This window comes from Cucurbita pepo, chromosome 9 (genome assembly GCF_057944985.1).
Source record: "Cucurbita pepo subsp. pepo isolate OVF chromosome 9, ASM5794498v1, whole genome shotgun sequence".
Taxonomy (NCBI): Eukaryota; Viridiplantae; Streptophyta; class Magnoliopsida; order Cucurbitales; family Cucurbitaceae; genus Cucurbita; species Cucurbita pepo.
The window spans coordinates 1,998,652-2,012,811 of NC_141806.1; the positions used below are offsets into that span (position 1 = coordinate 1,998,652).

General features: G+C 38.5%; 2 protein-coding genes and 1 pseudogene across 7 annotated transcripts; 2 read left to right on the forward strand and 1 right to left on the reverse strand.

The window, feature by feature from the left end:
• The first annotated feature begins 481 nt into the window (after positions 1 to 481).
• On the forward strand, positions 482 to 6,565 carry LOC111801361 (sulfhydryl oxidase 2). 6 transcript variants are annotated; one of them, XR_015422396.1, is made up of 13 exons: positions 482 to 1,026; positions 1,546 to 1,570; positions 1,664 to 1,756; positions 2,949 to 3,130; positions 3,218 to 3,287; positions 3,392 to 3,460; positions 3,563 to 3,636; positions 3,719 to 3,860; positions 4,432 to 4,472; positions 4,885 to 5,031; positions 5,106 to 5,648; positions 5,725 to 5,830; positions 6,414 to 6,565. XR_015422396.1 is itself a non-coding variant. In XM_023685336.2 (13 exons), exons 1-12 carry the CDS (start codon positions 821 to 823, stop codon positions 5,783 to 5,785), a joined length of 1,539 nt encoding a protein of 512 aa, XP_023541104.1. In that variant the 5' UTR covers positions 482 to 820; the 3' UTR covers positions 5,786 to 5,830; positions 6,414 to 6,565. The 6 variants fall into 6 exon arrangements, 3 of the variants coding, with proteins under 3 accessions (XP_023541104.1, XP_023541105.1, XP_023541103.1); XR_002816126.2 differs by having other exon boundaries at positions 5,106 to 5,583; XM_023685336.2 differs by having other exon boundaries at positions 5,106 to 5,534.
• A 350-nt stretch (positions 6,566 to 6,915) lies between these two features.
• Positions 6,916 to 8,176, forward strand: LOC111801363 (putative fasciclin-like arabinogalactan protein 20; annotated as a pseudogene).
• A 583-nt stretch (positions 8,177 to 8,759) lies between these two features.
• On the reverse strand, positions 8,760 to 13,855 carry LOC111801364 (uncharacterized). Its single transcript, XM_023685339.2, has 9 exons — positions 13,570 to 13,855; positions 12,990 to 13,174; positions 11,777 to 11,955; positions 11,126 to 11,410; positions 10,983 to 11,041; positions 10,868 to 10,904; positions 10,707 to 10,778; positions 9,672 to 9,993; positions 8,760 to 9,378 (listed from the first exon to the last, which is right to left on the reverse strand). The coding sequence occupies exons 1-9, from the start codon at positions 13,691 to 13,693 to the stop codon at positions 8,938 to 8,940; spliced, it is 1,704 nt and encodes a 567-aa protein (XP_023541107.2). The 5' UTR covers positions 13,694 to 13,855; the 3' UTR covers positions 8,760 to 8,937.
• Between the last annotated feature and the right edge of the window lie 305 nt (positions 13,856 to 14,160).

A 14,160-nucleotide genomic window follows, 5' to 3' on the forward strand; every position in this document is an offset into this window, starting at 1 on the left:
CATGCTTGGCCCAATTTTTAAGGCGGGTCGTGAAAATTGTGTAATTAAAAAAATAATAATAATCAAAACAATTATAAAAATAATTAATGAATTTTGTTATAATAATAAACCTCACGAATATGGGACACGTGTAATTAAAACATTTTAATTTTTTTAAATAAAAATTCATTTTTATTTATAGACTATTTTTTTTTATTTTTATAAAATTTTTAATTTATTTTTATAGGAATCGGGACGAGAGATCAGATTCAAAATTTCCTCCATTTTTATATTTTTTTTAAAAAATAAAATAAATTTTTGTAGTAATTCCTATTTTATAATATAATTTCTATTAAAATTAAAAAAAATCATAATAGATCGATAAATATTTCACAAAAAGTAATTTAAAAAAATTCAAACTTAAATAATAATAATAATAATAATAATAATAATAATAATAATAATTTCTATTTTCATTTATTTAACCGGCTGGTGCCGTTTGTCCAAAGATGAGCGAAAAGGCGCGGATGACATGACCCCGCGCTCAGACGTAAAGCCCACTCTTTTTCCCGCGCGTGTATTATACTCGTCTCCCTACCATTTCCGACTGTCGGAGGTCCTTTTCACATCCCTACATCTCCGGCAACGGCATATTCTTCCTTTTTCTCTCAGATCTCTCTCTCTCTCTCTCTCTTAAATTTATCCACCGGTCTCCATCATTTATCTGTTGAATCCATTAATTTCTCTTAGTATCATACTTCCTTTTTGAAATTTTGTTAGATCCTCTGCGGATTCTTCCCCCCTTGTTTGAATCATTTATTGCAGCCGGTGGTTCATTTCAATGTCTCGGACACTTTTGGTTTTGATTGTGTGTCTGAGTGCGTTGAGGTTTGGAACTTCGTTGGGATCGCGTTCGATCCTTAGAACGGTTGCTGATAAGAACGGGGATTCTGAAGACTACGCCATTGATTTGAACGCCACCAATTTCGATGCGGTTTTTAGGGATGCTCCAGCCTCCTTTGCGGTCGTTGAATTCTTTGCTCACTGGTTAGGAGTTCTTTTCCTTCTCCCACATGTTTTGTTGATTTGAAATTGTTCGGCGATTTTCTTTCTAGTTGTTGTACTTGTTGCATGTTTTGCTGCTTGGGTTGGGAGCTACGGAAATTTGAGTGTTGCTTAGTATGTGAATTTATTTGTCATTTTGAGAAACCTTGGCACCTCATTCAGTTCTTGGTCTACGTATGATCATTTACCGGTGCAAAGCTAGAATGATAGAATAACAATGGGTGGTGCTTCGTGGCTGATTTTTTAGTTAGTGTTCAGTGAAATCTGTTGCCAAGCAACGGAATTGTGGATTATGGGGAAAGCCCGTAGCTTCTTAAAGAAGAGTAATCCAATGAACTATTTTGCCCATATCATATGACTCGTGATGCCTTTTCTTTTACCTTCAGAGAACTCAAACGGTAGAATGTTGAAATCAAATACACATGTGATTTGTTATTTAAAGTAATCTCAATGCTTCTGTTCAAGTACACTTGTGATATGTTCTAATTGTTACTCTTGTAGGTGCCCTGCTTGCAGAAACTATAAGGTTAGACATCATATTCATATGCTCAAATTTATGTTCAAGAGCTATAGCTACAAGTTATCTAATCTTGCTTTTTGGTTGAACATCAACCTGTAGCCCCATTATGAAAGAGTTGCTAGGCTTTTCAATGGACCCAATGCTGTGCACCCAGGAAAAGTATTAATGACAAGAGTTGACTGCGCATTGAAGGTATAGTGATTCTGCACTATTGATTCCATCACTCTTAGGGATCTTTGTAGTACTTTCTACTTGCCCTTTTGATTTTATGAAGTATCATTTTTTTACTAGCTTGCGCTGCTTCATTTTTGCTATGAGGTATAATGAGTTTGCATTGTGACACCCGAGTAAAGGAGAGGTACATGAATGAATCTAGGTCAAATTCAAATGAAAGCGATCTTGAGTATAGGATGGCTAAGAAAGACTTGAAAAAAAATTGAAAAGTATTACCTATACCAACGAGGTGTACCTTCCTTTTCAGTAGGTCAATCATAGGAACTCTATAGTTAAAGCGTATTTTGTTTGGAGCAATTTATGTTAGGTGATCTCTTGAGAATTTTCCTATGATGTATGTGAGTGAGGATAAAGCATGTTGGAAGGACTCGTATTGGTTTGTGGGGATAATCATAGAACAATCATAGAACTGAATGATTCACATAATTAACTTGTTGATTGAATTTTGATTAGTATACAAAGATAATTTGTTGCAAGTCGCAACTTTCTGTCGATTGGCATAGCATGCATGTACACTTGAAGCTGCGAGGGGGTCATCATCACACATCTGGTTCATAATTGGGGTCATCATCACACATCTGGTTCATAAATTTAATCATATCATGCTATTGACATTTGCTTTAATTTTTTATAGCTTTTATAATGAGGATGTACATTACAAAAACTTGTTAAATTTATAGTCTAATCTTATCTTATAAATTTCTCCAACTTTTAAAAACATGTTTCATATCGGGTGATATGCAAATTGCAACCTTATATTGTGCGTTAACCAATAATGATTTGAGTCGGTGTACCGTATCCGTTTTGGGGTCCTCATAGTGAATGGCCAATATTACTAATTCTTTACCATGCATGAATTTGAGATCTAGAAGGATGGTATCAGCTTATCCTTTGTTGTTGACTTCACTTTTTTTTTAAAAATCTTGTTTATAGTTTTCACTATTTTGGCTAATTTTCTCATGTGTGATTGTTTTGAAAATTTTAGCAGTCTGCGCAACTTTTACCCATTGCTAAATGAGGTCCAAGAAAAAAGATAGTTCTGGCTTTAGTATACAACATTTGTTGAGTCTTCTTGTTCGTAATTTGAATTTTACAAATATGAAGGCATCTTGGTGATTAGTCCTTGTCGTTTACTTGTCTGCCAGCACAGATGAATACCAATCTCTGTGATAAATTTTCGGTGGGTCACTTTCCTATGCTCTTTTGGGGTCCTCCTTCCAACTTTGTGTCTGGTAGTTGGAATCCTAAGGAAGAGAAAAGTGAAATTCGTAACATCGATGATGGACGGACTGCTGAAAAGTTACTAAATTGGATGAACAAGCAAATGGGCAGGTAGGAGGTACTTTCAATCATTTCTTAATTTGCTCGATCAAGTTTTGCATAGTTGAAACGAGCAATAAGCAGTTAACTGACTTCCAGCTCATATGGCTTGGATGACCAAACATTTGAAAATGAGCATCTGTCATCCAATATCTCAGATCCAGGACAGGTTGGTTCAGCCATCATGATAGAACTTTGATTTGCTTATATGACAAATGAAACAATTTTTCTTCACTCCTGATGTTGACAATTGAAATGATTTGATGATGATAGATTGCTCGAGCAGTCTATGATGTTGAGGAGGCAACATCCACTGCCTTTGATATTATCTTGGAACACAAGGTAATTAGTTTTTTGTACCACATGCTTACATATACGTATATAAACGTGTATGTGTTATTTCCAGCAATTATAGACCGATAACTTACACATGCATGCTTTCAGATGATCAACTCTGAAACTCGAGCACCCTTTATAAAATTTCTTCAACTTCTGGTGGTTCATCATCCTTCTGTGAGGTGCATATTTGTCTCATCCTTGTCTTCACCTAAGTGATATTTTCCTGTTTCATTATCGGGATGTTTCTTCTCTTTTTCTTAGGTGTCGAAGAGGTAGCGCTGAGATACTTGTAAACTTCGACGAGTTGAGCCTTGCAGATATGAAACAAGAAGAGGTTGCTAGTGAAAAAGGTGCAGTTAAAAACTTTCAAATATGTGGAAAAGATGTTCCTCGTGGATATTGGGTGGGTACACAAACCATAAAATTTAACCAGACTATTTTTGGAATTATGAGTTGCATTCTTTGATGTATCTTGTCGACCACTATCTGGTATTCCCTGGGTATTGATATGAACTGTATTTTCATTTTCTATCGAATACAAGAAACATGGTCAACTATCTTTTTTGTGTGATGGTAGTGAAGTCTTAGAATCTTTACCTTGGCAGAGGGTTAGATGACCTCCTAAGATATATGTTGGGCATGATTAAGATACATGGATTTCGTCATCCACCGTGAAATCTTTGTGGCATGATTAAGATACTTTATTTCGTATGATCAAGGTAGGCACTTATTCCACGATCGACCTACAGAACAGTTTGAAGAGAAACCTCCAATTTTAAGATTGTTTCTTTCATATCAACGAATTGTTTGTGTTTCAAAACCTCCATTTGTTTGAGACGCTTGAAACTCTCACTGTACATAATACTTCTCTTTCTACTGACTACCTGATCATTTTCTCCCTCCTTCCCTTGTATTATACACACACACACAAAGAGTCCTATAATTCTCATTATCTTTGAATGTCATGTTTGCAGATTTTCTGCCGCGGTAGCAAGAACGATACGAGGGGATTTAGGTAACTTTTTCTCGTACTTTTATTTGATGTGCCAGATAGTACCCAATTGTTCTTCCCAAATGTGTGGAAAAGCTTAGCTATCTCTAGAAATTAATTTACACTCGGTTCCTTTATCTAAATCTGGAGAAAATTAGCAACATTCTCTATACAAAAGTGACAATGCCTTCGAATTCCTAGCCATTTACATTCCATTAAGGAGAATGCAGTTGGAATTTCGTGCGGAGTTTCATATGATTGTTCTTATTCGCTCCATTGTGCTTCCTGAAAAGAAAAGAAAAATGGAAAAATAAAAGGAAAAACAAATTAATGATCCAAATCAGAGTATAGTTGCTAAACCTATTGATGTTGTAGTTAACGTTTAGATGGTTGGTTGTCTTTCTACAATCCTGTGATTTATTACCTCTTTCTGCAGTTGTGGATTATGGGTTCTACTGCATTCTCTTTCTGTGAGAATTGAGGACGGAGAAAGCCAGTTTGCGTTCACAGCTATATGCGATTTCATCCGTAACTTCTTCGTTTGCGAGGAATGTCGTCAGCACTTTCACGAAATGTGTTCGAGGTAAGATTGGAGTAAATATTTGGTATCATTTTCTTAATATATCCTTACCATCTAACTCAAGGTACTATCTTCAGTGTGTCTAGTCCTTTCAACAAAGCTCGTGACTTTGCCCTCTGGTTGTGGAGGGCACACAACAAAGTCAATGAAAGATTATTAAAAGAAGAAGAATCCATGGGAACCGCAGACCCGAAATTTCCCAAGATGATCTGGCCTCCGCCGCAACTTTGCTCATCTTGCTATCTCTCTCACAGCAGCAAGCAGATAAAATGGGACGAGAATGTAGTACATAAATTCTTGACCAACTACTATGGTAAAATGCTTGTATCTCTATACAAAAGCAACAGTTCTCTTGGGAATGTTGGTGTCGATGGGGCACTCGACGAGTTAGCGACATCAACAAACGCAGTTGCAGTCCCGGTGGGGGCTGCTTTGGCAATCGCTCTTGCAAGCTGTGCCTTTGGAGTACTTGCGTGTTACTGGCGTTCGCAGCAGAAGAGTCGGAAGTATTACCACCAACGACATTCTTTAAAGAAATATGATTATTAGGAGAGGGTAATTGGCTCTTTCAAAAAGACTTAAAAAGCATATAATAAGGGAAAGAAACCAAAAAATGAAAGGTATCAAAAGAGAGAAAGAGCCTCCAACAATGTTCTTGTCATCCTATAATTTATCTTCCATTTGTGACATTTTCAGGCCAAGGAGAAGCTCGGAGCTGAAGTTTTGTGAAGGATATGACTCAACAGAAGTAAAATAATGAAGAAGCTCTGGAGGTTTGGAGCATTCAACCGTCTAAGATGAGGTTTGTTGGGTGTATTCAATTCGATTCGATTCGATTCAATTCCGTGCATCACACAGTGACCATACAAATACGTATCATGAACTAATTTTCGAGTTCAAATCATTCGAAATTTGCCTTTTTTGTTCCTTTTTCTTGCCTTCAAAGTGACATATAGCTTAAACTTGGTTGCTCCAAAGAGATAGGAGAAATATAGAGAAGCATATGTAACTTAGCATATCTGAGGCTTTAAATAATTTGTTTGATTGGCTTTTGGCTTTTGGCTTTTGGCTTTTGGACACACCGCTTCTTCAGTATGGTATTTAGATTCATTGTAGCCTTTGATAATTAAGTTTGTTTAAACCTTTTTGAAATCATAGTCAAAATCCGTAGCTTATGTACCTTGATCTCCCGATCAAATGAAACATGAAATGAAAACGTGGTTCGATTCTATGTGGGTTATGGGTTTGCCACGTTTCTTCTGTACCACTCTAATTTGTACCACTCTAATTTGTGGGTTTTGTGGGTCATGGGCTTGCCACGTTTCTTTTGTGCCACTCTAATTTGTTGATACAATAAATAATACATACTTGTTTTGTTGTTATAGGGTTATGGGCTTACCACGTCTTCGTTGCACCACTCTAATGGTTGATACAATAAATACATGTGTTTTATTATTATTAGGTTATGGGCTCACCACGTTTTCGCTGTACCATTCTAATTTGTTGATATAATAAATATACGTGTTTTGTTATTAAATATATGTTGAGTCGACGTCTCGTAGAGAATGGCAAAGCAATGACATTTCTTGACTTTAATGTAACTATTAAATTAAAGACGTTTTGATCCTATGACCTTAGGGTTATGGCCCCACGTCCTATTCTACTTTGGTGGTGTAATAAATAAATAAATATATATATATATATATATATATGTTTTTAAAAATTATAATTTTTGATTCACACAAAGAAGGGCATTTTCGAACAATTTTCTAACTACCAATTTCAGCGAATCCATACTCGCCACGTGTCAAACTTTTCGCGCCAAAATAACTGTCCAAAGCCGCAAAATTCTCCCTTTCGTCTCTGCAAACAAATTCCGAAGCTTAAACACAGCCTCTTCAATGGCTTCCACACTCTTCATCTCTCTCACTCCTCTCTATCTTGTCCGACAATAGCTTCGTCTCCATGGCCGTGATGCTCCAGCTCATAGCCAAATCCTTGCTCTCTCAATCCAATTCAATCACAATCTTCTCACCTTCAGATACTGCTTTCGCCCAATCCGGTCAGCCTTCTCTCTCTCTCTTCTTCGATTCCATTTCTTGCCTCTCTACTTATCTCCCGAATGCCTCAAATCGCTCGCGTTAAGCACCAAGATTCCCACGATGTTGGCCGATCGATCGCTCACGGTAACCTCTTCCCGATATTTTCATGAAATTTCTTTGAATCGAGTCATGATCAGTAGCTCGCCGATTTACGATGACGGTTCGCTCCTTGTTTTTGGCACCGAGAAGTTTTTTGACCTGAAATTCCAAGTGTTTCCGGTTACTCGGAGTCTGAGTGCGGGATTCCGGTGTGGTCCAATGACGGGGAAGAATTCATTCGGTGAAGCAATAGAAACCCTAAGATCTAATGGATATTCTTCAATGGCGTTGTTTCTTGAATCTCAGATTTTAAGATCTAGTAATGGTCAGTCCATGATGACAGTCTTTGCTCCTTCAGATAATACATTGGCCGCTCGCATTGATGACTTTACCGATTATCCTTCTCTGTATTGTAGAATCTTATGGAATGATCTTGTGTATCTTGAGAAAGGCACGAAGTTATCTACATATTCAAAGGGATCTGCAATTTCCGTTGCGAAATCAAACGGCTTATTGATGATCAATGGAGTTGCAGTCATCTATCCCAACATGTATGTGAACGATTGGCTGGTTGCTCATGACCTCCTCGATGTTACTTCTGTGGCAGAGAGACTCTCAGCAAAGGAATCAGGCTCAGAAATGAGAAACATCACTCATGGTAAGGCACTGGATCATTAGTAAGTTCTGAAGCCATGAAAATCTTTTGCTCCCATTTCACAACATATACATTCACCATTTGTAAATTTCTAGAGCTTTTCTTGCCTTCCTATTGCATCTGTGATAAAGAAATCTTCACCAGAAAGCTGTAATATAGAAGTTGTCAATTTTCCTACAAGTTTCAGCTCGTTTCTGTAGTTGTTTCAAGGATTGGCATCACTGTAATTTCGAGTGTGCCAATGAAACAATCATTGGGATGTATGATGATGAGTTAAAGAAAGAGCTTTTGTATGTGAAATTATAGGTTTATTGCCTTGTGAATGATGTGTTTTTGGGGTATTAAATTTTAATTTTATGTTTAGTAATTTATAAATCAAGAGTCCAACTCGAAGGCATGAACCAAATCATCTATTAAAATAAGGAGTTCGGTAATGTTTGATGAGAAAAATAGTCTAAAGAATCTTGAGAGGGATACCCACGTATGAGATTGAGAGAGAGGCGGGGAATGATCAAATATGGTTAGACTACTGATTTCTTTTCTGAGACTTTAGTCGGGATGCATAGAGAAGTTAACAACCAAATGACTATAAGATTATCATTGGTCTACTCTACCACAAGGAGGTCCGACGAGCGCTGTGTGTAAAGGTGGTCCAGCCACACCTTCCAGTACGACTACCTAATTACGACTTCACTCCAGTCACTAGCTAGCACCTTCTAGTACGGCTACCTAGTTACGACTTCGCTAACCTTGTCTTTGACATCCCCTCCTTACGGTTAAGGTAACGACTTTGAGTTGGTAATAGCATAACCAAAAGAGGGGTAGGGAAAAGAAGGTTACACACTGGTTAATGCAGCGAAGCCAATGATAGAGCTTACCAGTAGGACATATCGAGATATACCTATCTAATTTCGCAAAGTGTTGTCAGTACACAATTTTAAAATATTGGATCTTGATCATAATTCATTATATTTCCACCCAAAATGGCGCTTCGCCCCACCTTGGTTTCATCCCTTGAAAGGGGTATATATACTACATGTGCATATAGCTACTCACTCTACCATTCCAGGAGGAAGCTTAAGCTTCCAACCTGCTATCTATTTTTTCCTTTCTCTACCTCTCTAAGCTCCTCTTCTGATGCTTGATATTGCTGGATTCGTCGTTTCCACCAGAATTACTCAAATTTTGGCTCGTATTTCTCCATCGGTTTATCGACAACGATATCTTCGCAGACACGTCACTCCTTTGGAGGTGGTTTGCATATAGTACCCATAGCAAGAGACAGAGCAATACTCCAACAGAGATCATTGCAAGTCCAACATTCACAATCTTGAGATGATGGTGCAGATGAGGACAGTAACCTGTGGTGATGTTGTGGAACGTTTCCCTAACGAAATTGCAGTTCTGGAGGCTAAGCAAAGGGGGAGTATAATGCTGAAGTGCATAACTCTCATTCACTGCAGCCACCATCTGGGAATAGATGTCCGGTGTGACTCTCCCAACCGTGGTACACAGTTTCGATTCCGATACTTGGCACACAAACTTCTGCCAAACCTGCATTTATAACCGAAGTATCGATCATTATCGAAACAAAGACAGATGAATACACCCTCTTTGGGCTTTCCCTTCTGAGATTCCTCTCTAGGGAGAGGTTTCCACACCCTTATAAAGAATGCTTCGCTCCCCTCTCCAACCGATGTGAGATCTCACACAGTTAGACTAAGTTCTAGAATTAGTCATGATGTTGATTCAATACACGTACAGACACCTATAAACATCGCCCTATTATTTGGTGCATAGACATTCCCAAGTTAAAATGCAGCCAGAATGCGTTGTATGAATCTTACTGTTGATGCATTGTCGATAGTCACGTCGTTATCGCCACATCTACTTTCTTCCAGCTGAGAGTTATATGGGTAACAGAGAGCTGGCATTGGAGGTCCAGACTGGTTGCAGTAGTTGGGAAGTCCTGGAGGTGGATTTGCATTGGCAAAGTTGTACACAAATTGATCGACAACGCTCACAATGTCGTTTACAATCTTTTTACTTTGGATTAGCGTCCGGTTTGTTGTTTTATGATCAACACAAGGAAGGATATTGCTAAGAGCTGTTTCTGCATGAGGATTATCCACCCATTCTTCCATTGCCATACAAGTATCAGAAACTGCACTGAAAAAGAGAGAAACAGAGCAAAAAATAGACATAAACTCAGTTTATCCTTTTAATTTTGAAGAAATTAGAAGTGATGACAGTAAATGTGAGATCACACATCGGTTCGGGAGGAGAATGAAACATTCTTTATAAGGGTATGGAAATCTATCCTTAGCAGACGCGTTTTAAAAACCTTGAGGGGAAACCCACAAGGGAAAACCCAAATACGACAATATCTGCTAGCGAAACCAAAAGGGAAAACCCAAAGAGGACAATATCTGCTAGCGGTGGGTTTGGACCGTTACAAATGGTATCGAGCCAGACACTAGGTAATGTGCCAGCGAGGAGGCTGAGCACTGAAGGGGAGTGGACACGAGGCAATGTGCCAGCAAGTACGCTAGGCCCTGAATGGGAGTGGATTGGGGGAGTCTCACATCGATTGAAGAAGGGAACGAGTGCCTATGAGGACGCTGGGCCCCAAAGGAAGTGGATTGTGAGATCCCACATCAATTGGGGAGGAGTACAGAGCATTCTTTATAAGGGTGTGGAAACCTCTCCTTAGCAAGTGCGTTTTAAAAAACCTTGAAGGGAAGCTCAAAATAGAAAGCTTGAAAAGGACAACATCTGCTAGCAGTGGGCTTGGGCCGTTATAGCAATTTCATTAAACAAATATGAGGGTTATTAGTTAACAAGACTATGCAACGATATAGCCAAATTGTAAACCAACTTACCTGTCAAGGATTACAAACAATCCATAAAGAACAAATGTAATTGTCACAAGTAGCCAACCACTGAGTATTAATCTGCAAAATATGACAACATACTTTTATTCTACCAATATATAGATGAATCTAAAAAGTAAACTAAATCAGTCACACGACGAACAACTTACATATACATTGCATGTTGATATCCAAAGAACGACAGAACTGCAACAACAATTCCAGCAAGTTAAAAATACGCACACGTCAAGTAAACGAGAAAACAAAACAATAAGAATTACGTACAAAGACCGACGAGAGCCAGAAGAAGCATGAGCGCAGCAACGGTAATTAATGCTGAACGCCTATACGAACAATATTTATGTTAGCTTTTAGGTGTGGTAAAAGAACATGAACTTGATTGAAAGGAGTAAGATGAAGATACATACATAGCAATGAAAACTCTTGTTATTTTATGAGAATTTATACTCGTCTTCTCGGCCACTGTATCTGCAGCGGTATTTAAATCCGCGTTTAACTCGTCAATGTCGTTGATTACATCAATTGGAAGAAACACCTCGGCCACGCTAATGGTCTTTGCGAGTGAGAGATATTCTGTAACATTTTTAAGCGTATCCACAGTATAGTCCGACTGGTTTACAACATACTTCAAAGTATGCAAACCTTCATTGTAAAAATCATTCTGTCCAATACATAGAAGTATACAGCCAATGCTGTGAAGAAGGATAAGCTTTGTGTCAGAAAGGAGTTGAGACAATTCGAACATAGTTGAGATTAAAATAACACCCAAGTCCACCGCTAGCAGATATTGTCCGCTTTGACCCGTTAAGTATCACCGTTAGCCTCACGGTTTTAAAACGCGCTACTAGGGAGAGGTTTCAACACCCTTAAAAGGAATGTTTCGTTCCCCTCCCCAACCAATGTGAGATCTCACATATTAACAACATAAATAAGATGCATTGCCAATGAAAACGATGGTTTCATGCACCAAACAATGTAAAAAGACGACAAATAAAATAGATTTAGAAGAAGCTTTCAAAATCTAAGTGTATCATCGAGACAAGAGTGTAGAGTATTACGTGGCAGCACATGTCAAAACTACAAGTAACGCGAGGCAAATCCGCTGTGAAGTCTTCGATTCTTTGCCTTTAATGTTTAACTTCCATCCACAGCAAAGATGAATAAAAAGAGCAATGCCAAAGGAAATGAACCAGAGGATGGAAAGAATGAAGCCAATGGCACCAGTAAATCCAACAGACTGCAGAAACATATTAACACAAAAGAAATGACTACAGGTTGAGAACTAATTAGAAGCAATGCCAAGGAAGAGCCAATACAAGCTAAGATCATATACTAAAATGTAAGCACACTGCAGACAAAACGACAACAAAAACATACTATAGCTATTTGATTCTACGGTGTGATACGACAGGTATGAAGCCAAAAATTAGTGACCACCCCAATGAAACATCATGCTAGCATACATACTATAACAACCCAAGTCCACTGCTAGCATATATTGTCCGCTTTGGCCCGTTACATATCGCGTTAGCCTCACGGCTTTAAAATGCGTCTGCTAGGGAGAGGTTTCCACACCCTTATAAAAAATGCTTTGTTCCCCTCTCTAACCGATGTGGAATCTCACAGTCCACCCCCCTTAGGGGCCCAGTCTCACAATCCATGATGCGATTGTGCCCCAAGGAAGTCATCGAGGACGATGACTAATACAACCTACTCACTTCATAGTATGGTTGTGACACCCAGCGTCCTCGCTAGCACACCACCCGATGTCTGGCTCTGAAACCATTTGTAACAACCCAAGTCTACCACTAGCAAATATTGTCCGCTTTGGCCCGTTACGTATCGCGTCAACCTCACTATTTTAAAACGTGTTTGTTAGGGAGAGGTTTTCACACGTTGTAAAGAATGTTTCGTTCCCCTCTCCAACTAATATGAGATCTCACACTCCACCCTCTTGGGGCCCAACGTCCTCATTGGCACACACCTAGTGTTTGGCTCTAATACCACTGGTAAGAGCCCAAGCACACCACTAGCAAATATTGCCGACTTTGGCCCGTTACGTATCGCCACAGCCTCATGGTTTTAAAACGCATCTGCGAGGGAGAGGTTTCCACACCCACCCATATAAAGAATGTTTCGTTCCCCTCTCCAACCGATGTAGGATTCTCACACATACACAAACATATAACAAGAAATTGCATAGAACAGTATGATTTGAAGCCAAATATATCAAACACAGTTAGTAAAATAAATTATGAGAACAACGCTTACAGCCCAGTAATCCCGATTGGCAATGTCCCAGCCACCTTCATACACCCTAAACCCATGAAGAATATCTGGACGCTTCGTTCTATTTGCTGCCAATAGAAGAGGGCCTTGAGAGTCGTTATTTGCAGATCCTGGAGCTTCAGCAGTCTCCAATATCTCATTCCTCCAAGGACCCAAGTTTTCTTGTCCTGCAAATAAAAAGCATCATCAATAAACAAAAGCCAACACAAAGAACATAGAACCAACAAACAGGGAATAAATATCCTGCACAATGTGGCAGCTCAGAATCCAAAAACGAAGAACAAGATTGCAGGAATCCCAAAGTTTACACACATCAATTCATAGAATCAAGAAATAAAGCAACAAAATACGCCTCAAACACCTTTAACCTCCTTTTAAGTAAGAGGAGAGCATCCATTTCTTCGGACAATAAACAAACAGAAAACACAAATAACATAAAATAATTTTCCCACAGCTACTTTCAGCAAAAATCTCGATCAAATTCACAAGAAAACCACACTCGAATCAGAAAACAGGACCAAATCCAGCAAGAATTCACGAGCAAGACAGAAAATGTGCAGACCTAAGACGAATTTTCCAGAATCTTTAGGCACCAAATCGTGAGATAAAGCCAAAACCGAGAAGAACGCGGCAAAATCCACCAAAAACAAAAGCGAAATCGAAGCAGATATCGATAAACCCCTCATCGGCAACCGCAAAATCACAGCTACCTCATTAGAAGAAATCAGTAAGCGAAGAACAGAGAAGAGCAGTACCAGTCCGATCAACGATCTTCAGAGCGAAGTAATGGAGATTAATAGAACTCTGAAGAGGAACTCACATGAAAGTGTGGTGGGGACAGTGAATTAGTGATCGTGAGAAACCAAAAAAAGCTGGCTTTACATTAAATTAGTTAAACAAAATCAGGCAGCGCCTTAATTTTTAATTAATCAATTAATCATTTAATTAATTAAATTAATTAATTGCGTTAAAATCAGTAATTAAGTAAAAAAACAAAGCATGGCCAAATCCCTAAATATTTATTTTCTTATATTATTCCATTTTGTCCCATACTACTTTTCCTTATTTCTTTTTCACACTCTTGTACACGTGTCATCCTTATATTTGTTGAAATTACCATTTTGCCCTCCGTACCCGTCCATTCTGAGTCTAA